The 22,500-nt window shown below is 44.3% G+C and overlaps 1 protein-coding gene across 1 annotated transcript in view; it reads left to right on the top strand.

The window, feature by feature from the left end:
- abca4b (ATP-binding cassette, sub-family A (ABC1), member 4b) overlaps nt 1-22,500 on the top strand; it is a 45,296-nt gene that overhangs the window by 20,000 nt on the left and 2,796 nt on the right. Inside the window, exons 12-47 of the mRNA XM_053673509.1 lie at nt 281-486; nt 5,258-5,434; nt 5,594-5,816; nt 5,996-6,217; nt 6,572-6,776; nt 7,380-7,472; nt 7,766-7,987; nt 8,475-8,652; nt 8,865-8,996; nt 9,217-9,356; nt 9,526-9,663; nt 9,913-10,094; nt 10,551-10,650; nt 10,800-11,005; nt 11,113-11,167; nt 11,556-11,621; nt 11,784-11,974; nt 12,286-12,410; nt 12,497-12,595; nt 12,824-13,013; nt 13,330-13,424; nt 13,541-13,573; nt 13,662-13,767; nt 13,884-13,958; nt 14,074-14,243; nt 14,529-14,706; nt 14,829-14,944; nt 15,693-15,840; nt 15,946-16,069; nt 16,164-16,293; nt 18,168-18,288; nt 18,764-18,826; nt 20,540-20,646; nt 20,760-20,901; nt 20,979-21,113; nt 21,352-21,455. Of these exons, the coding sequence (XP_053529484.1) occupies nt 281-486; nt 5,258-5,434; nt 5,594-5,816; nt 5,996-6,217; nt 6,572-6,776; nt 7,380-7,472; nt 7,766-7,987; nt 8,475-8,652; nt 8,865-8,996; nt 9,217-9,356; nt 9,526-9,663; nt 9,913-10,094; nt 10,551-10,650; nt 10,800-11,005; nt 11,113-11,167; nt 11,556-11,621; nt 11,784-11,974; nt 12,286-12,410; nt 12,497-12,595; nt 12,824-13,013; nt 13,330-13,424; nt 13,541-13,573; nt 13,662-13,767; nt 13,884-13,958; nt 14,074-14,243; nt 14,529-14,706; nt 14,829-14,944; nt 15,693-15,840; nt 15,946-16,069; nt 16,164-16,293; nt 18,168-18,288; nt 18,764-18,826; nt 20,540-20,646; nt 20,760-20,901; nt 20,979-21,113; nt 21,352-21,455 (4,997 nt within the window). The remainder of the gene's footprint in view (nt 1-280; nt 487-5,257; nt 5,435-5,593; nt 5,817-5,995; nt 6,218-6,571; nt 6,777-7,379; nt 7,473-7,765; nt 7,988-8,474; nt 8,653-8,864; nt 8,997-9,216; nt 9,357-9,525; nt 9,664-9,912; nt 10,095-10,550; nt 10,651-10,799; nt 11,006-11,112; nt 11,168-11,555; nt 11,622-11,783; nt 11,975-12,285; nt 12,411-12,496; nt 12,596-12,823; nt 13,014-13,329; nt 13,425-13,540; nt 13,574-13,661; nt 13,768-13,883; nt 13,959-14,073; nt 14,244-14,528; nt 14,707-14,828; nt 14,945-15,692; nt 15,841-15,945; nt 16,070-16,163; nt 16,294-18,167; nt 18,289-18,763; nt 18,827-20,539; nt 20,647-20,759; nt 20,902-20,978; nt 21,114-21,351; nt 21,456-22,500) is intronic.

Genomic DNA, 22,500 nt, shown 5'->3' with positions numbered 1-22,500 from the left:
GAAGGCTATGATGAAGGTATTAAATGTATGTGTGTGTGTGCTGTACACTGTGCAGAGGAGTTAAAATATTAACATTATATTTAAAATAAAAAACAGCTGCTTGTCCACACGCTTTAGAGCAGAAGTTAAATCACTAGATTAAAAACACTAAAGAATAAAAATAAAAGCAGAGAGGAAGTGTTAAGAGGTTTAATGTTCTGCAGTAACACACACATTCACTCATCGGACCTGCGTGTGTGTGTGTGTGTGTGTGTGTGTGTGTGTGTGTGTGTGTGTGCAGTGTGTAAACCTGGATAAGTTTGTATCTCATGTGGATGAGGACCAGATGAGCCATCAGGCCCTGTACCTGCTACAGGAGAATAAGTTCTGGGCAGGTGTGGTGTTTGTGGGCGTGTACCCGTGGAGCACCGAACTGCCGAGACACGTCACGTATAAAATCCGCATGGACATCGACGCGGTGGAGCGAACCAACAAGATCAAGGACAGGTGACTGAAACAGTTTAGTGATAACAGATACAAATCTAATGAGAAGTCCATGACATCATGATCTGGGGCATGGTGAGTGTGGGCGGGGCCTCAAAATGTACGCAGAGGGTTTTTTTCGGGCAGGTGTGAACAGTAAAGCCCCGCCTTCTTTGATTTGATTGGTCATCTTAAACACTTTGACATCAAGTGGTGTTAGTTAGGTTAGTGAGGCAGCTCAGATGAGAAATCAGATCTCTTGACGTTGTACAATATCTTTTCAGCACCAAAGTAGATTTATTATTAGACTTTATTATATACACCTCTGAAAATTGACTGAGATCCAGTCCTCGATGACTTCAGTGGTGTGTGACGCGAATGTCCCGTGTTGAATGTAATTAACCAATCACAGGCTGAATCATATTACTTCAGTAGGTTACCTAGTGTTAGCTAACTCGCATTGGAACTAAAGGCTAATGTTGTATAGTTACTCCTGGAGAGGTACCGTTAACCTTAGCTAACATATTCAGGCTAACGTGTTAATGTAAGCATAGCATGGGCGTGTCAATGAATTCCAGCATGTGAACATGTTCTGTGTCGAAACTTTACCTTCTTTAATTGCGCAAACCCAGATACAGCTGAAGAGCTCTGTCTTGCCCTCCTTTTCTTTGCTTCAATTTTTCTTTCTTACCCTCTTACCCTCTATCGCCCCCAAGTGGCCCAAGATATAAAATTCCCAAAATAAAATACCAATAAACAGCCCAAATCTGTCCAAACAACATAGTAAATGGTCAGCACTTATATAGCGCTTTTTAACCTTAGTGGTTCTACAAAACACTATACATGGTTTCTCATTCACACACACACACACACACACACACACACACACACATCTTTCATAACAAATCTGTTGTTGTTGTTTAAAGTAAGCAGTTAAAAATGACACATGCTGTGTGTGGGAGTGGTGCTGTAGTAAAGTGTAATGTGTAGTAGTGTGTATTGTGTAGTAGTGTGTATTGTGTAGTAATGTGTAATGTGTAGTAGTGGGTATTGTGTAGCAGTGTGTATTGTGTAGTAAAGTGTAATGTGTAGTAGTGGGTATTGTGTAGTAAAGTGTAATGTGTAGTAGTGTGTATTGTGTAGTAGTGTGTATTGTGTAGTAATGTGTAATGTGTAGTAGTGGGTATTGTGTAGCAGTGTGTATTGTGTAGTAAAGTGTAATGTGTAGTAGTGGGTATTGTGTAGTAATGTGTATTGTGTAGTAAAGTGTAATGTGTAGTAGTGGGTATTGTGTAGTAGTGTGTAATGTGTAGTAGTGTCTATTGTGTAGTAATGTGTATTGTGTAGCAGTGTGTAATGTGTAGTAGTGTGTATTGTGTAATAGTGTGTATTGTGTAGCAGTGTGTAATGTGTAGTAGTGTGTAATGTGTAGTAGTGTGTATTGTGTAGTAGTGTGTAATGTGTAATAGTGTGTATTGTGTTGTTGTGTGTATTGTGTAGTAGTGTGTATTGTGTAGTAGTGTGTATTGTGTTGTTGTGTGTAATGTGTAATAGTGTGTATTGTGTTGTTGTGTGTAATGTGTAGTAGTGTGTATTGTGTAGTAGTGTGTATTGTGTAGCAGTGTGTAATGTGTAGTAGTGTGTAATGTGTAGTAGTGTGTATTGTGTAGTAGTGTGTAATGTGTAGTAGTGTGTATTGTGTAGTAGTGTGTATTGTGTTGTTGTGTGTAATGTGTATTGTGTAGCAGTGTGTATTGTGTAGTAGTGTGTAATGTGTATTGTGTAGTAGTGTGTATTGTGTAGCAGTGTGTAATGTGTAGTAGTGTGTAATGTGTAGTAGTGTGTATTGTGCTGTTGTGTGTAATGTGTATTGTGTAGTAGTGTGTATTGTGTAGTAGTGTGTAATGTGTAGTAGTGTGTAATGTGTAGTAGTGTGTATTGTGCTGTTGTGTGTAATGTGTAATGTGTAGTAGTGTGTAATGTGTAGTAGTGTGTATTGTGTAGCAGTGTGTAATGTGTAGTAGTGTGTATTGTGTAGCAGTGTGTAATGTGTAGTAGTGTGTAATGTGTAGTAGTGTGTATTGTGTAGCAGTGTGTATTGTGTAGTAGTGTGTAATGTGTAGTAGTGTGTATTGTGTAGCAGTGTGTAATGTGTAGTAGTGTGTATTGTGTAGTAGTGTGTATTGTGTAGTAGTGTGTATTGTGTTGTTGTGTGTAATGTGTATTGTGTAGTAGTGTGTATTGTGTAGCAGTGTGTATTGTGTAGTAGTGTGTATTGTGTAGTAGTGTGTATTGTGTAGTAGTGTGTATTGTGTTGTTGTGTGTAATGTGTATTGTGTAGTAGTGTGTATTGTGTAGCAGTGTGTAATGTGTAGTAGTGTGTATTGTGTAATAGTGTGTATTGTGTAGCAGTGTGTAATGTGTAGTAGTGTGTAATGTGTAGTAGTGTGTATTGTGTAGCAGTGTGTAATGTGTAGTAGTGTGTATTGTGTAGTAGTGTGTATTGTGTAGTAGTGTGTATTGTGTTGTTGTGTGTAATGTGTATTGTGTAGTAGTGTGTATTGTGTAGTAGTGTGTATTGTGTTGTTGTGTGTAATGTGTATTGTGTAGTAGTGTGTATTGTGTAGTAGTGTGTATTGTGTAGTAGTGTGTAATGTGTAGTAGTGTGTATTGTGTAGCAGTGTGTATTGTGTAGTAGTGTGTATTGTGTAGTAGTGTGTATTGTGTAGTAGTGTGTATTGTGTTGTTGTGTGTATTGTGTAGTAGTGTGTATTGTGTAGTAGTGTGTATTGTGTTGTTGTGTGTAATGTGTAGTAGTGTGTATTGTGTTGTTGTGTGTAATGTGTAGTAGTGTGTATTGTGTTGTTGTGTGTATTGTGTAGTAGTGTGTATTGTGTAGCAGTGTGTAATGTGTAGTAGTGTGTAATGTGTAGTAGTGTGTATTGTGTAGTAGTGTGTAATGTGTAGTAGTGTGTATTGTGTAGTAGTGTGTATTGTGTTGTTGTGTGTAATGTGTATTGTGTAGCAGTGTGTATTGTGTAGTAGTGTGTAATGTGTATTGTGTAGTAGTGTGTATTGTGTAGCAGTGTGTAATGTGTAGTAGTGTGTAATGTGTAGTAGTGTGTATTGTGCTGTTGTGTGTAATGTGTATTGTGTAGTAGTGTGTATTGTGTAGCAGTGTGTAATGTGTAGCAGTGTGTAATGTGTAGTAGTGTGTATTGTGTAGCAGTGTGTAATGTGTAGTAGTGTGTATTGTGTAATAGTGTGTATTGTGTAGCAGTGTGTAATGTGTAGTAGTGTGTAATGTGTAGTAGTGTGTATTGTGTAGCAGTGTGTAATGTGTAGTAGTGTGTATTGTGTAGTAGTGTGTATTGTGTAGTAGTGTGTATTGTGTTGTTGTGTGTAATGTGTATTGTGTAGTAGTGTGTATTGTGTAGTAGTGTGTATTGTGTATTGTGTAGTAGTGTGTATTGTGTAGTAGTGTGTATTGTGTAGTAGTGTGTAATGTGTAGTAGTGTGTATTGTGTAGCAGTGTGTATTGTGTAGTAGTGTGTATTGTGTAGTAGTGTGTATTGTGTAGTAGTGTGTAATGTCTAGTAGTGTGTATTGTGTAGCAGTGTGTATTGTGTAGTAGTGTGTATTGTGTAGTAGTGTGTATTGTGTAGTAGTGTGTATTGTGTTGTTGTGTGTAATGTGTATTGTGTAGTAGTGTGTATTGTGTAGTAGTGTGTATTGTGTTGTTGTGTGTAATGTGTATTGTGTAGTAGTGTGTATTGTGTAGTAGTGTGTATTGTGTAGTAGTGTGTAATGTGTAGTAGTGTGTATTGTGTAGTAGTGTGTATTGTGTAGCAGTGTGTATTGTGTAGTAGTGTGTATTGTGTAGCAGTGTGTATTGTGTAGTAGTGTGTATTGTGTAGTAGTGTGTATTGTGTAGCAGTGTGTATTGTGTAGTAGTGTGTATTGTGTTGTTGTGTGTAATGTGTATTGTGTAGTAGTGTGTATTGTGTAGTAGTGTGTAATGTGTAGTAGTGTGTATTGTGTAGTAGTGTGTATTGTGTAGCAGTGTGTATTGTGTAGTAGTGTGTATTGTGTAGTAGTGTGTAATGTGTAGTAGTGTGTATTGTGTAGTAGTGTGTATTGTGTAGTAGTGTGTAATGTGTAGTAGTGTGTAATGTGTAGTAGTGTGTAATGTGTAGTAGTGTGTATTGTGTAGCAGTGTGTATTGTGTAGTAGTGTGTATTGTGTAGCAGTGTGTATTGTGTAGTAGTGTGTATTGTGTAGTAGTGTGTATTGTGTTGTTGTGTGTAATGTGTATTGTGTAGTAGTGTGTATTGTGTAGTAGTGTGTATTGTGTAGCAGTGTGTATTGTGTAGTAGTGTGTATTGTGTAGTAGTGTGTATTGTGTAGTAGTGTGTAATGTGTAGTAATGTGTATTGTGTAGTAGTGTGTATTGTGTAGTAGTGTGTATTGTGTAGCAGTGTGTATTGTGTAGCAGTGTGTATTGTGTAGTAGTGTGTATTGTGTTGTTGTGTGTAATGTGTATTGTGTAGTAGTGTGTATTGTGTAGTAGTGTGTATTGTGTTGTTGTGTGTAATGTGTATTGTGTAGTAGTGTGTATTGTGTAGTAGTGTGTATTGTGTAGCAGTGTGTATTGTGTAGCAGTGTGTATTGTGTAGTAGGGCAGTCAGGACGTTAGGGTGCTAAAAAGAAAGATCAGTGATGAACAGGTTTATGATTGGCTGATCGAGTTAAACTGTAGCTCCGCCCCTTGTTGAGCTGCGTATGATCTCTGTAGGTACTGGGACCCTGGGCCGAGGGCGGACCCGGTGGAGGATCTCCGTTATATATGGGGAGGATTTGCGTATCTGCAGGACATGATCGAACACGGCATCCTGAAGCTCCTGAGCGCTCCGGAGACTCCGCTCGGGGTTTACGTCCAGCAGATGCCATACCCCTGCTACGTAGACGACATGTACGACCTCTGGACATTTATTATATTTATTATATTATTTTATTATCTATTTCACACTTTTATATATAGATATAAATCCAAACTGATTGATCAATAGATCATTAAATACGGCTGAATGCAAAAGTTTGCACCCCCATGAAAATGAACCTATATGTTCAGGTTCATGCTGACGCTGAACCGCTGCTTCCCGATCTTCATGGTGCTGGCGTGGGTCTACTCCGTGTCCATGGTGGTGAAGAGCATCGTGCTGGAGAAGGAGCTCAGGCTGAAGGAGACGCTGAAGGTCATGGGCGTGACCAACGGCATCATCTGGTGCACGTGGTTCATCGACAGTTTCCTGATGATGACCTTCAGCACGGCTCTGCTCACCTTCATCATCATGGTGAGAAAGAACACTCTGTGCTGTAGCGTGGGCCGCATTAGTGCACTCGGTAGGGTGCATAATATCACTGTGCAGGGAATAGGGAGATGTTTATAACACAATTCCTACAACACAACTCATTTAAAAGTCTACAAGAAGCAGGATTATAAACATGAATCTGCTTTGTGATTTCCCTCCAGACTGGTAACGTGCTGAACTACAGCAATCCCATGATCCTCTTCTTCTTCCTGTTGACCTTCACCATGGCCACCATCATGCAGTGTTTCCTGATGAGTGTGTTCTTTAACAAGGCTAATTTAGCAGCAGCCTGCAGCGGCATCGTTTACTTCACCCTCTACCTGCCCCACATCCTGTGTTTCGCCTGGCAGGACCGAATCACCTCCAACATCAAGCTCGCCGTCGTCAGTCCTTTTTTATTCACCATGATTACAGTCTAGTCTGATTGGTCAGAAGGTGTTGATTAGTTTTCTATAACAGCAGCTCTGACAATAGTGCAGCTTCACATCACAGCTTTATATTAATGTGCTCGTTCTGATGTGTTATCGTTTCTATAGTAACAATGCGTGACCTTCTATAAAAAAAAATTAATTGTTGGTAAATCACTGCGGTGAAAGTGGAATAAAACACCTGAGGGCGTGCTGTTTTAGGAAAAGAATCAACAGTAACTCCACTACCAGTATTTTACTTTTTGTTGGTTTATCAGTGTGTTATTGTGTTTATCAGTGTGTTATTGTGTTATTGTGTTTGTGGTACAGAGTTTGCTGTCGCCGGTGGCGTTTGGCTTTGGGACGGAATATTTATCCCGCTATGAGGAACAGGGCCTGGGGCTTCAGTGGGACAACATCAGCACCAGTCCACTAGAGGGCGACGAGTTCTCCTTCCTCAACTCCATCCACATGATGCTTTTCGATTCGGTTCTGTATGGCACGTTGGCCTGGTACCTCGATAACGTCTTCCCAGGTCAGGAGACATCAGACTATCTACACTGAGTTTAATCAGATACTGACTGTAGGCCATCTGCTTTTCTGTCATTTCAACAACAACACTCACTTACGATTTAATAAAATGAACAAAAAAACCCCCCAAAAAACTTAGAGAATAATCTGTGATTAGTCTCTTAGTTTTTTTTTTACACACATTACTCCCATCTGGTTTAGTCTTCACTGGCTGCCTGTCTCATCCATACACACCAACACACACTCTTTGTTCTTCTGATTTCCAAACTGTTGTCTGTCCCTGGATTTCAACTCTCCACGTTTGGTGGGAGATCCTTCAGTGTCCTTCAGCACCTAAACTGTGGATCTCTCTACCTCAGAGCCTCCGTGACATCTCCTCCATTTCTGTCTTTAAAACTCAGCTTAAACACATCTTTTCTCAGCGCATTATCGCTTACTGATTGATGTTTTATTTCCTGTTTTGTAATTGAGATTATAACTTCTGTTGAAATCTATATCAATGTACTTTATCTTGCTCAAAGTATATGAAGTGTAAAGTGTCCTTGAGCTATATAAATAAAACTTCTTATTGTTTGTAATTCTGGTGTTTTTCTGCTCATGATTACAGGCCAGTATGGAATCGGGAGGCCATTTTATTTCCCTCTCCAGACGTCCTACTGGCAGAGTGCACAGCGCCCCCAGGCTGACGCGGCTGATCCAGGTACTGCAACACCTTCAGTGTCCTAAAGCCAGGTGTGTAGAGATGAGCGGTGACGTTCAATAGCAAGTCAGAGCATGAGAATGAACCAGGGGGGCGGGTCCAACCGTATGATTGCAGGAGCCTTTAACACAATACTAAAGGACTGTTAGAAAGCTGTTTTTGTTTGATCAGAACTAAATTTCTCTGTAGAAATGTACGATCAGCCAGGAGGCTAATGTGGTAAAAAAATAATGGGAGCCTATGGCCACCAGTTTAGCATGTGTTCAGACAGGTCTCTGTTTCCCCTCCTGCAGCTCCTGAAAAACCCCTGATAGAAAACCTGGAGGTGAAGAAGGAGGATGAACACACTCCTGATATCATCACAAAGTCCTCCGTGCAGAACTGCAGTGCCTCCCGTAGGCTGTGCAAACACCAGGAGAAGAGAGAGAGGATGGAGAGAAAGAGTGGGGAGAGAATGAAGAAGGAGGAGGAAAATCTGAGTCCTCAGGAGGAGGGGAGACAGGCAGAGCACACAGGTGAGGGAGAAGGTTAGGGAGAAGGTAAGGGAACGGGTGAGGAGAAGATGAGGGAGAAGGTAAGGGAACAGGTGAGGAGAAGATGAGGGAGAAGGTGGAGAGAAGATGAGGGAGAAGTTAAGGGAGAAGGTCGGGGAGAAGGTGGGGGAGAAGGTGAGGGAGAAGATGAAAGAGAAGGTGGGGGAGAAGGTGGGATGGACGGTGGGGAAGAAGATGAGAGAGAAGGTCGGGGAGAAGGTGGGGGAGAAGGTGGGGGAGAAGGTGGGGGAGAAGGTGGGATGGACGGTGGGGAAGAAGATGAGAGAGAAGGTGAGGGATCAGGTGATGATGTGTTTCTGTGAATGCAGTGCAGCATAGTGCAGATGATGGTGGTTTAAAGAGTCTGCATCTTGGATGTCTCAGAAATGCCAGAGGAGTCTGTGTGTGTGTGTGTGTGTGTGTGTGTGTGTGTGTGTGTGTGTGTGTGTGTGTGTGTGTGTGTCCACAGGAAACCCATTGTTCGAGGCCGAGCCTGAGGCGTTGGAGGTGGGTGTGTGTGTGAAGGAGCTTGTGAAGGTTTATCCTGGAAGTTCACGTCCAGCTGTTAATGGTCTCAGTTTGAACTTCTATGAAGGACAGATCACGTCGTTTCTGGGACACAATGGAGCAGGAAAAACCACCACACTGTACGCAGCTCACTTCCCCTTTCACCTCTGTGTGTAATTCAGCCTCGTCCCTTCACCACATCAGCTTCCTGAGACAAGGATTAAGATGATTCCATGTAGATGTTCTGTAAATGTTCTGTAAATAACCCACGCACAGATCTGAGAGCTGAGGGGAAGCTAACGAGGGAAACGCTAACGAAACCCTGAGCATTTCCTCTCTTCTCCTCCGTTAGGTCCATTCTGACCGGTCTGTTTCCTCCGACATCCGGGACGGCGTTCATAAGCGGGAAGGACATTCGCTCGGACATGGACGTGATCAGACAGTCTCTGGGCATGTGTCCTCAATACAACATCCTGTTTAACCAGTGAGCTTTACTCAGCTCTAATTAACACACACACACACACACACACACACACACACACACACACACACACACACACACACACACACACACACACACACACGTGTGCAGTATTTTCTTGCAGATTTTGTTAAAAACGCAGAACATTCCCTCCTCACTCCATGGTGTGTGCTGATGAGAACATTTTGGGTTCCTCTCTGATTCTGTGCTCCATCTTTTCCAGTCTGACGGTGGAGGAACACATCCTCTTCTACTCACTGATGAAAGGGCGAGAGCGTAAAGAAGCTGACCAGGAAGTGGAGAACATGCTGCAGGATCTCGGATTACCTCACAAACGATACGAAGAAGCACAGAATCTCTCCGGTCTGATTCCATCCCTCAGTCTGACTCGTTCCACCTCACTAATGATTTATATGAATATTAGTGAATAATCCAGCTGTAAACACAGCTACAGTGTTCACGCCCCTGTTCAGGGCTCCTCCTGAGTTCCTCCAGAGTTCCTCCTCATTATGCTGATGCTCTGTGTGTGCAGGTGGGATGCAGAGGAAGCTCTCGGTTGCCATGGCGTTTGTTGGAGGCTCCAAGGTGGTGATTTTGGACGAGCCCACTTCAGGAGTCGACCCGTACTCCAGACGCTCCATCTGGGATTTACTCCTGAAGTACCGTACAGGTGAAAGTGCTCCACCTGCTGACTGAACAGTACACACTCGCTTTTAGACATTACCATAGGGTTAAATACTAAGAGTGTTAGCTGTATCTTTCTCTCTCTCTCTCTCTCTATCTCTCTCTTTCTCTCTCCCTCTCTCTCTCTCTCTCTCTCTCTCTCTCTCTCTCTCTCTCCCCCGCTCTCCCCCCCCCCCCCTCTCTCTCTCCTCTCTCTCTCTCTCCCTCTCCCTCTCTCTCTCTTTCTCTCTCTCAGGCCGGACAGTGATCCTCTCCACACACCACATGGATGAAGCTGATCTTCTCAGTGATCGAGTGGCGATTATTTCTAAAGGGCAGCTGCACTGCTGTGGTTCTCCTCTGTTCCTGAAGAACTGTTTCGGTGTTGGATTTTACCTCACGCTCGTCCGACGTATTAAAGACGTACGCAAGAAAGAGGTGAGGCGTCCTGTTACAACTTTCCCTTTCCTCTAAAGTCTCAGCACTTCTATACAAAACTGATTCGGGGGCGGGGCTACATACGACCTCTGATTGTGATGTCACTAAATAAACTTTGGACCAATCATGTCTGATTTGCAAATTAGCAGAGAATGACATAGTACTCGGAAACGTTTAATCTCAGAACGTGTGCTAAGCTAACTGTGTAATTCACTTAGCCAGTGTTGGCGCTGAACAGACGGTGGTTGTCATGGTAACATTATTATAACATTAAATATATCTACAGCTAAGCTAGCTAAAGTTAGCCAGCGTTAGGCTGTTATGGGTGACAGGAGGCCATGGGGGCATTTCCTAATTTGCATATTGATGTATATTCATCGATCTAGGAGGTTAAATTGTTTCCTGGGCATTAAAAAAAGTAAAGAATGAATTTTTGCACGTTTTGTTTATTTGCAGAATGAGTGTGACTGTGCATCTGAATGTTCCTGCACGTGTTCCACCTGCACCAGGTATAAAGAGGAGAGTCAGACGCAGCACATCGACAGGACCCTGGACGGTTAGCATGTTAATGATCTGTTAGCTTTTGCTCTCTGTTAGCAACACTAGTACAGATTAATGCATATATATATATATATATATATATATATATATATATATATATATATATATATATATATATATACACCAATACTTCTTCCTCGTCAGGTGATGTGGAGAACATCACCAGTCTCATCCACCACCACGTTCCTGAGGCAAGGCTGATCGAGGTGATTGGTCAGGAGCTCACGTACCTGCTGCCTAATAAAGGCTTTAAACACCGTTCCTACGCCAGTTTGTTCCGGGAGCTGGAGGAGACGCTCGGAGACATGGGACTGAGCAGCTTCGGCATTTCAGACACCTCACTGGAGGAGGTCCGTTTCACTTCTTTACACTTCAGCACCGTCACCAGGGAGTTTAGTACCATTTTAGTTTGATTGTGATAAGCGAACAGGAAGTGAGACGTCTTCTCCTCTCTCAGATCTTCCTGAAGGTTACTGCAGATGGAGAGACGGCTAACGGCAACGTGAACCCAGGTGAGTATTCCCTCACTGCTGCCACGCCCACCTGCAGCAACCTCATCAACCCAGAAACCTCTTTAAACTTCACTTTTTTAAATAAACTTTGTGTGATATTTTACATCTACAACAGTAACACGGCCATGTTGGAAATCTCAGTTAGCATGCAGGAGTGATAACTTCTCAACCTCGTTCTAGTGAATGTCCCGAGTGAGGATCCAGCGCTGTTATAGATGCCGTTGGTGTTTACTTTCCCTGTCTTTATTGCTCTCCTCTGTGTGTCTTTAGTGTTCATCTTTTTCTTTTTGTATACTTGATGTTGTGTATCTCTGGTGGTGTTTGCCTCTGTGTGTGTGTGTGTCCTCGGTGTGTAACTGTGTGTATGGTATCTAATGGTGTTCCTCAGAGCAGTGGATGTTGCAGCGGAGAAAAAGCAGCGGCTTGTTGAGAGATAAATCTGTGGCTCCTGAAGGTGATAAAGCTGTTGAGCTAGCGCTGCTTAGCATTCCTGCATCATGCACTGAGGCACTTTAGCACTTTAGCTTAGCATTAATCCTTCAGTCATGGCTTTGCTAGAACGTCCATTACAGTTTTCAACGTGAAGTTCTTGAGATGATCTCTGTGTTGTCCACAGCTGAAGGGGACTGTGTGCAGGAGAGCGGCGTGCAGGAGAGCGGCGTGGGGACAGGCGGAGACTCGGACAGCAGAGGGGGGAAAGCCTCCAGACAGGTTAAAGGATTCAGTCTGGTGATGAAACAGTTTCACGCGTTACTGGTGAAGAGATTTCATCATGCCACACGCAGCTCCAAGGACTTTCTCGCTCAGGTGACATCAAATAGTCTTTGTTGTTCCACTCAGACACGCCCACCTGTCTCAGTCGGACACGCCCATCTGTCTTGCTCAGACACGCCCACCTGTTTCACTCAGACACGCCCACCTGTCTCACTCAGACACGCCCATCTGTCTCGCTCAGACACACCCACCTGTCTCGCTCAGACACGCCCACCTTTTCCACTCAGACACGCCCACCTCTCTCACTCAGACACGCCCACCTGTCTTGCTCAGACATTAGGAATTATTAGGAACAAGTATTTCTCCTTGCATCCTTTTTTAATAATTTGTGTGTGTGTGTTTAGATTGTTCTGCCTGCAAGCTTTGTGTTAGTTGCTCTGTTCTTCACTCTGATCGTTCCCCCGTTTGGCGAGTACCCGAGTCTAGCGCTCACGCCGTGGATGTACGGACAGCAGTACACGTTCTTAAGGTCAGCGCTGCTTTACTCAGACTTTATATCTGAGATGTTCCTCAGCGCCGCGCTGAGATTTAATTCGTTATCATTTGTGTTTTAAGTAACGAGCGTCCGTCCCATCCCACCATGAGACACTTCATCTACACGCTGCTCAGAGACCCGGGCATGGGGACACGCTGCATGAAGGACCAGCCGTTAGAGTGAGACACTTCACACTTCTCTCACAGTTATTAGCTTTAATACCTTCTTAACAATTCTAAAACTGTTTCAGTAAAACTGTATCTCAGCTCTACACCTCCGACTCTGTTACTTTCTTCTTTGGAACAGTGTTAGCCACAGTAGCACTGTCTGTGTGAAGCAGTTTTATGCAGATTATAGATGCTTGCATTGTTTAGCGTGTGTGTGTGTGTGTGTGTGTGTGTGTGAAGGAATTTGCCGTGTGGGAACGTTACGACGGATTGGGAAGTTCCATCAGTTTCTCCAGTGATCAGTAACATCTTACTGAGCCCTGAGTGGACGGAGCGAAACCCCTCCCCTTCCTGTCAGTGCAGCACCAATCAGAAGCTCACAATGCTACCGGTCTGTCCAATCGGAGCAGGAGGACTGCCTCCACGTCAGGTACGCCTCAGAGCAGAAACGGTTCACATTAACATGAATAATCACAACCAGCAATTATACAGAATAGACTGCACAAGCAGTGCTGGCCCCGCCCTTCTGATAACTCCGCCCCTTCTACTAAATAGGCTGCAACCATTCAGTGTAAAAAAGGGTCCGATGTTTCACACTCTGATGGTTCTAGTACATCACCTGCATGTTAATGGTGCACTACGTCTGTCTGAGACATAAACATAGGCAATTTGAGATGTAGCTGTTAGCATTGTTAGCTCTGTTATAAGTGTGCTTCCTCTTTTTTGGGGGGGGGGGTTCTGTATAGAGAAAAGAAGCGACAGGAGACATTTTGCTTGACCTGACAGACAGAAACATGTCGGATTACCTGGTGAAGACGTATCCCAGTCTCATCAAGACCAGGTGAGCTCCACCACACTCACCTGTACGGCCATTTTGAAGACATACCATAAGGCCAAAGCATAAGGCTGTTCTGGCATGTTCTGACACTATCTCGCGTGTGTGCTTCTCACGTACAGCTTGAAGAGTAAATACTGGGTGAATGAGCAGAGGTAACATGTTAATATCACTTTCATTTTTTACTCAGTCCAACACGCTCGAAAGGTTTTTCTCCATAAACAGACCGGTTGCTGTTCTCAGGTACGGCGGTCTGTCTGTCGGAGGGCAACTTCCTGTTCCGGATGTGGATCCTGTAAACATACAGAACGTCCTCTATCAGCTCGGGAACATGATGAACATCACCGGGGTAGGCACCCTACAGAGGCACCCTACATACATCACCTCCATATAATAACGCGTTACAGTTATGCTGTATTGAAAAAGAAATGGATGTGTGTCATTTAGTGCTAAACCCCTCCCTAGGGTCCCTACTCCAGGTTGGCGTTTAAAGAAATCGGTCCGTTCCTGCGCCACATGGAAAGCGAATATAACGTCAAGGTAAACGTTGATTACAGAGATGATTTAACCTGCGGTTGTGTTCCACTACTGTACTTTCACACTCCCCCTTGTTCCCTCGGCTGAGTGCCCTTGCTGTGTGTTCCTGATGTCACAGGTGTGGTTTAATAATAAAGGATGGCACGCCATGGTGGCCTTCATGAACGTAGCGAACAACGCCATCCTGCGAGCCAACCTGCCGTTTCACGCTGATCCGTCTGAGTTCGGCATCACGGCCATCAATCACCCCCTCAACCTGACCAAGGAGCAGCTCTCTGATGTCACAGTGTGGGTGCCTCTGACCACGCCCACACCAGGCCCACACCAGGCCCACACCAGGCCCACACCAGGCCCACACCAGGCCCACACCAGGCCCACTTCTCCTCTACATCTAGTTTAATCTCACTGATCACATTACTGCAGAAATAACACAAACTCTGAATTTTTTACTTATATATGTATTGTTTTATTTTCATGTTTTTTGAGCTTAAGACCTTAATTTTTCTTTTCTTTTTAAAAATGTATTTGAAGTTTATTTGAATATTACGTGATGTTTATGTTCGTGTTAAACAGGTTGACTACGTCTGTGGACGCCGTGGTAGCCATTTGCGTGATCTTTGCCATGTCCTTCGTCCCGGCGAGTTTCGTCCTCTACCTCATCCAGGAGCGAGTGACGAAGGCCAAACACCTGCAGTTCGTTAGTGGCGTCAGTCCTCTCGTTTACTGGCTCACCAACTTCTTCTGGGACATGGTGATGGCTTCATGGTCATCTTTACCATCGTGTTTATTTTCATGTGCCTTTACTGAGGTTCCGAACCGTGTGACCAAGTGCAGAAGTGTGGAGCTGAATCTCTTCTCTCTGTGACTCCGTAGGTGAATTACTCCATCAGCACGGCCATGGTGGTGTCCATCTTCATCGCTTTCGATAAACAATGCTACACGTCTCCCACCAACCTGCCAGCACTCATCATCCTGCTGAGCTTATACGGGTGACCTTCATCTTCTCCTTCATCTTCTCCTTCATCTTCTCCTTCATCTTCTCCTTCTTCTTCTCCTTCTTCTTCTCCTTCATCTTCTCCTTCTTCTTCTCCTTCTTCTTCTCCTAATTCTTCTCCTTCATCTTCTCCTTCTTGGTCTCCTTCTTGGTCTCCTTCATCTTCTCCTTCATCTTCTCATTCTTCTTCTCCTTCTTCTTCTCCTTCATCTTCTCCTTCTTCTCCTTATTCTTCTCCTTCTTCTTCTCCTTCTTCTTCTCCTTCTTTTTCTTCTTCTTCTTTCTTCTACTTCTTCCTCAGTCTTCTTTTTTGTTGTTCTCCTTCTCAGTCTTCTTTCTTCTTTCTTCTTCATCTTCTCCTTCTTCTCTTGTTCCTTCTCTTTCTCAGTCTTCTTCCATCTCCTCCTCCTTCTTCTTTTTTTAATTTAACTTTTATATTAAATTATTTATATTAAATTTCATTTTCCCCAATTCCGTCTTGTTTTATTCATTTATCTTGTTTCTCTTCAGCCCCATTGTTTTCCTTTTCTTTCATTTTCATTCATTCTTGATTTTCTTTTCTTTCTATCTTGCTGTAGTTTTTTTTCCATTATTAAATTGTCTTTTTTAGGAAATCGTATGTCTATTGCAGAAATGAATTACTGAATGAAATCTTTGTTCTAATGGAAATGTTCGTGTAAGGGATGGGACTGGACGTTTATAATAAACCTTGGCTGGACTCTAAGGTGTGTTGATTGTTGCAGGTGGTCAGTCACGCCCATGATGTACCCGATGTCGTATGTGTTCAGTGTTCCCAGCACCGCCTACGTCTCTCTGTCCTGCATTAATCTGTTCATCGGCATTAACAGCAGCGCCATCACCTTCATCCTCGAGCTCTTCGATAACAACAGGGTAAACATCTCACCGTTACCTGTGTGTGTGTGTGTGTGTGTGTGTGTGTGTGTGTGTGTGTTTCAGTAACACTCCCCCCTCCTGATCAGTACGTCTATGTTTCAGTCTCTGCTCCTGTTTAACGAGGGATTAAAGAAGGTGCTGCTGATTTTCCCTCATTTCTGTTTGGGACGAGGCCTGATCGACTTGGCCATGAACCAGGCGGTGACAGACGTCTACGCCCGATTCGGTGACGTTCCTCACTTTATTCATGATGGAGTAAATATACATCATTAATGCATGCCTCCTGAGCTGAGTATACTGTATGATGTTTGTGTGTAAAGGGGAGGAGTTTGTTCTGGACCCGTTCACATGGGACTTTGTGGGGAAATACATGGTGTGTATGGCGCTGGAGGGCTTCGTCTACTTCATCTTTACTGTCCTCATTCAGTACAGATTCTTCCTGGATCACTGGTGAGGGAGAGTTCCTCTTGTTCTTCACTGATTTATCACGTGTATTTATTTAGGTATTTCATATAATCACCAGATTATCACTTACTGGAGGACCTGAAAGATCTGTTTACTCTGTGCTGTGATTATTGGGTATAAATATGATGATGGAGGTGAGGAGATGTGGTTGATGTGATGGAGGTGATGGAGGTGATGAGATGTGATGGAGGTGATGAGATGTGGTTGATGTGATGGAGGTGATGAGATGTGGTTGATGTGATGGAGGTGATGAGATGTGGTTGATGTGATGGAGGTGATGAGATGTGGTGGAGGTGATGGAGGTGATGAGATGTGGTTGATGTGATGGAGGTGATGAGATGTGGTTGATGTGATGGAGGTGATGAGATGTGATGGAGGTGATGAGATGTGGTTGATGTGATGGAGGTGATGAGATGTGGTTGATGTGATGGAGGTGAGGAGATGTGGTTGATGTGATGGAGGTGATGAGATGTGGTTGATGTGATGGAGGTGATGAGATGTGGTTGATGTGATGGAGGTGATGAGATGTGGTTGATGTGATGGAGGTGATGGAGGTGATGAGATGTGATGGAGGTGATGAGATGTGATGGAGGTGATGAGATGTGGTTGATGTGATGGAGGTGATGAGATGTGGTTGATGTGATGGAGGTGAGGAGGTGTGGTTGATGTGATGGAGGTGATGAGATGTGGTTGATGTGATGGAGGTGATGGAGGTGAGGAGATGTGGTTGATGTGATGGAGGTGAGGAGATGTGATGGAGGTGATGGAGGTGAGGAGATGTGGTTGATGTGATGGAGGTGATGAGATGTGGTTGATGTGATGGAGGTTATGGAGGTGAGGAGATGTGGTTGATGTGATGGAGGTGATGAGATGTGGTTGATGTGATGGAGGTGATGAGATGTGGTTGATGTGATGGAGGTGAGGAGATGTGGTTGATGTGATGGAGGTGATGGAGGTGAGGAGATGTGGTTGATGTGATGGAGGTGATGAGATGTGGTTGATGTGATGGAGGTGAGGAGGTGTGGTTGATGTGATGGAGGTGATGAGATGTGGTTGATGTGATGGAGGTGAGGAGATGTGGTTGATGTGATGGAGGTGAGGAGATGTGGTTGATGTGATGGAGGTGAGGAGATGTGGTTGAGGTGATGGAGGTGAGGAGATGTGGTTGAGGTGATGGAGGTGAGGAGATGTGGTTGAGGTGATGGAGGTGAGGAGATGTGATGGAGGTGAGGAGATGTGGTTGATGTGATGGAGGTGAGGAGATGTGGTTGATGTGATGGAGGTGAGGAGATGTGGTTGATGTGATGGAGGTGAGGAGATGTGGTTGATGTGATGGAGGTGATGAGATGCGGTTGATGTGATGGAGGTGATGAGATGCGGTTGATGTGATGGAGGTGAGGAGATGTGGTTGATGTGATGGAGGTGAGGAGATGCGGTTGATGTGATGGAGGTGATGAGATGCGGTTGATGTGATGGAGGTGAGGAGATGTGGTTGATGTGATGGAGGTGAGGAGATGTGGTTGATGTGATGGAGGTGAGGAGATGTGGTTGATGTGATGGAGGTCATGGAGGTGATGAGATGTGGTTGATGTGATGGAGGTGAGGAGATGTGATGGAGGTGAGGAGATGTGGTTGATGTGATGGAGGTGAGGAGATGTGGTTGATGTGATGGAGGTGATGGAGGTGATGAGATGTGGTTGATGTGATGGAGGTGATGGAGGTGAGGAGATGTGGTTGATGTGATGGAGGTGAGGAGATGTGGTTGATGTGATGGAGGTGAGGAGATGTGGTTGATGTGATGGAGGTGAGGAGATGTGGTTGATGTGATGGAGGTGATGTATGTGGGTTTACCTGTGCAGGTTGTGTGACTACAGTCAGGTCCCAGTTCCTGATGAAGATGATGATGTTGCTCAGGAGAGACGGAGGATCTACAGCAGAACACGAACCAACGACATCCTGCACATCCGAGATCTCACCAAGGTCAACAACGACTATACAATCACCTTATTTACACAATCTGTAACCTGCCATCACTTACACATCTGTGTGTGTGCGCGTGTGTGTGTGCGTGTGTGTGTGTGCGTGTGCGTGTGTGTGTGCGCGTGCGTGCGCGCATGCGTGCGTGTGTGTGTGTGTGTGTGCGTGCGTGTGTGCCTGCGTGCGTGCGTGTGTGTACGTGCGTGTACGTGTGTGTGTGTGCCTGCGTGTGTGTGTGTGTGTGTGTGCGTGCGTGTGTGTGTGCGTGTGTGTACGTGCGTGTACGTGTGTGTGTGTGCGTGTGTGTGTGTGTGTGTGTGCGTGCGTGCGTGCGTGCGTGTGTGTACGTGCGTGTACGTGTGCGTGTGTGTGTGCGTGTGTGTGTGTGTGCGTGTGTGTGTGTGTGTATTGCGTGTACGTGTGTGTGTGTGCGTGTGTGTGTGTGTGTACGTGCGTGTACGTGCGTGTGTGTGTTCAGGTGTACGTGGGGAGGAAGAGGCCAGCGGTGGATCGGATATGTGTGGGAGTTCCACCCGGAGAGGTAAAACATCTGCTCTACTGAAGTCAGGGTCTGTAGCGATGAGACGATTTATTTCATCCAGCAGAAATAAACACACGTTCATTAACATCCTACAGCAACATACTGACTGCAGTCATCTCTTTATTTATTTTATTACATTAATAATACATATTTTTCATTTTATTATACAATGTCATCATACTTTTATCCATTTATACTTACAGTCAACGTCTGTGAAACGAGTGACTTCCTGTTCTCACTTACGTTATAGCAGCTTTAAACACTCGTTCCCTCACCATCCCCCTCTCTATTCCCTCTCTTTATTCCCCCTCTCTATTCCCCCTCTCTATTCCCTCTCTCTATTCCCCCTCTCTATTCTCTCTCTCTATTCCCTCTCTCTATTCTCTCTCTCTATTCCCCCTCTCTATTCTCTCTCTCTATTCCCTCTCTCTATTCTCTCTCTCTATTCCCCCTCTCTATTCCCTCTCTCTATTCTCTCTCTCTATTCCCCCTCTCTATTCCCTCTCTCTATTCTCTCTCTCTATTCCCTCTCTCTATTCTCTCTCTCTATTCCCCCTCTCTATTCTCTCTCTCTATTCCCTCTCTCTATTCCCTCTCTCTATTCTCTCTCTCTATTCTCTCTCTCTATTCCCCCTCTCTATTCACTCTCTCTATTCCCCCTCTCTATTCTCTCTCTCTATTCCCTCTCTCTATTCTCTCTCTCTATTCCCTCTCTCTATTCCCTCTCTCTTTTCCCTCTCTCTATTCCCCCTCTGTATTCCCCCTCTCTATTCTCTCTCTCTATTCCCTCTCTCTATTCCCCCTCTGTATTCCCCCTCTCTATTCTCTCTCTCTATTCCCTCTCTCTATTCCCTCTCTTTATTCCCTCTCTCTATTCCCTCTCTCTATTCTCTCTCTCTATTCTCTCTCTCTATTCCCTCTCTCTATTCTCTCTCTATTCTCTCTCTCTATTCCCTCTCTCTATTCTCTCTCTTTATTCTCTCTCTCTATTCTCTCTCTTTATTCTCTCTCTCTATTCTCTCTCTCTCTCTATTCTCTCTCTCTATTCCCTCTCTCTATTCTCTCTCTCTATTCCCTCTCTTTATTCCCTCTCTCTATTCTCTCTCTCTATTCCCTCTCTCTATTCTCTTTATTCTCTCTCTCTATTCCCTCTCTCTATTCCCTCTCTATTCTCTCTCTATTCCCTCTCTCTTCTCTCTCTCTATTCTCCCTCTCTCTATTCCCTTTCTCTCTATTCTCTCTCTCTATTCACTCTCTCTATTCTCTCTCTATATTCCCTCTCGATATTCCCCCTCTCTCTCTATTCTCTCTCTATTCTCTCTCTATTCCCTCTCTCTATTCTCTCTCTCTATTCCCTCTCTCTATTCTCTCTCTATTCTCTCTCTATTCCCTCTCTCTATTCTCCCTCTCTCTCTATTCTCTCTCTATTCTCTCTCTATTCTCTCTCTATTCTCTCTCTATTCTCTCTCTCTATTCCCTTTCTCTATTCCCTCTCTCTATTCTCTCTCTCTATTCCCTCTCTCTATTCCCTCTCTCTATTCTCTCTCTTTATTCTCTCTCTCTATTCCCTCTCTCTATTCTCCCTCTCTCTCTCTTCTCTCTCTATTCTCTCTCTTTATTCTCTCTCTAGAAGTTAGAAGAATAGAAACACAGCTTGTCTTCTCTTCTAGCGAGATTCTGCTCAGTGGTTAAATGGTGGTTTGGTGTTTGCAGTGCTTCGGGCTGCTTGGTGTAAACGGTGCTGGAAAAACAACCACTTTTAAAATGCTGACTGGAGACACAGACGTGACCTCCGGCGAGGCCTCGATAGCCGGATACAGGTAACACCTTAAAGTCATGATAACGTCTGAAAGTGTGAAACTTTAGATACTGAATCTAAATATACTGAGAGCTGATACTGAATTATTGTACTGTACTGTTTTTCTTCCTCCAGTATTCTGACTAACATCCTGGATGTGCATCAGAACATGGGCTACTGTCCTCAGTTTGACGCCATCGACGAGCTGCTGACGGGCCGAGAACACCTGTACCTGTACGCTCGCCTCCGAGGAGTGCCGGAGTCCGAGATCAGCCGAGTGAGTCTGCGCTTCCTGATCAGAACGTTACAGAAGAATCCACATTTGTAAAGTTCACTGCCCCGTGTGTCCTGCAGGTGGCGGAGTGGTGTGTGGATAAAATCGGCCTGTCGGAATACGCAGCACTCTGTTCTGGAACTTACAGCGGAGGAAACAAGAGGAAGCTGTCCACTGCCATCGCCATGATCGGCTGTCCTCCTCTACTGCTGCTGGTAATAATAATAATAATCATCATCATCATCATCATCATAATAATATTATTAATAATAATAATAATATTAATAATAATAAAAATAATAAATATTGTATTAGAAAGGACCTGTACGTTATCCAGACGATGACAGAGGGATGATAGAAGTTTAAAGTGAAGCTGCTGATTGGTCAGGCGGTGTTGAGGAATGATCTGTGATTATTGCGAGTGTTTATTAATCCCCAGCGCGTTGTTTACAGGATGAACCCACCAGTGGGATGGATCCTCACTCACGCCGCTTTCTGTGGAACGCCATCATGAGCGTCATCCGAGAAGGAAGAGCTGTAGTTCTTACATCACACAGGTAAGTTATGTCATACTGCTATACACACACACACACACACACACACACACACACACACACACACACACACACACACACTCTCTCACTCTCTCACACACACACTCACTCTCTGACTCTCACACACACACTCACTCTCACACTCACTCTCTCACACTCTCACACACACTCTCTCACACACACACTCACTCTCTCACTCTCACACACACACTCACACTCACTCTCTCACACTCTCTCTCACACACACACTCACACTCTCACACACACACACTCACACTCTCACTCTCTCACACTCTCTCTCACTCTCACAATCTCTCACACTCACACACACTCTCTCACTCTCACACACACACACTCACTCTCTCACACACACACTCACTCTCTCACTCTCACACACACACACACTCACACTCTCACACACACACACACACACTCACTCTCTCACACACACACTCACTTAAATATGTAAATATAAACGTGCCGATGTGTTGTGTAGCTGATGTGCCGTGTGTGTGTTCAGTGAGTGTGTGTGTTCAGTGAGTGTGTTCAGTGAGTGTGTGTGTTCAGTGAGTGTGTGTTCAGTGAGTGTGTGTTCAGTGAGTGAGTGTGTGTTCAGTGAGTGTGTGTGTGTTCAGTGAGTGTGTGTGTGTTCAGTGAGTGTGTGTTCAGTGAGTGTGTGTTCAGTGAGTGTGTGTGTTCAGTGAGTGTGTGTGTGTTCAGTGAGTGTGTGTGTGTTCAGTGAGTGAGTGTGTGTTCAGTGAGTGTGTGTTCAGTGAGTGTGTGTGTGTTCAGTGAGTGAGTGTGTGTTCAGTGAGTGAGTGTGTGTTCAGTGAGTGTGTGTGTGTTCAGTGAGTGTGTGTTCAGTGAGTGTGTGTTCAGTGAGTGTGTGTGTGTTCAGTGAGTGAGTGTGTGTTCAGTGTTCAGTGTGTTCAGAGGTATTGATGTGTTATTGGTCACTAAACCGATTGGAGTGTAATGAGACTCGCGACCTAAACACACCTGATGTACACAAACACACAAACACACAAACACACAAACACACAAACAC

The sequence above is a fragment of the Ictalurus punctatus genome, chromosome 20, assembly GCF_001660625.3.
Source record: "Ictalurus punctatus breed USDA103 chromosome 20, Coco_2.0, whole genome shotgun sequence".
Taxonomy (NCBI): domain Eukaryota; kingdom Metazoa; phylum Chordata; class Actinopteri; order Siluriformes; family Ictaluridae; genus Ictalurus; species Ictalurus punctatus.
Note: the sequence above shows the minus strand (reverse complement) of the source record. Positions and strands in the feature narration are given on the sequence as shown.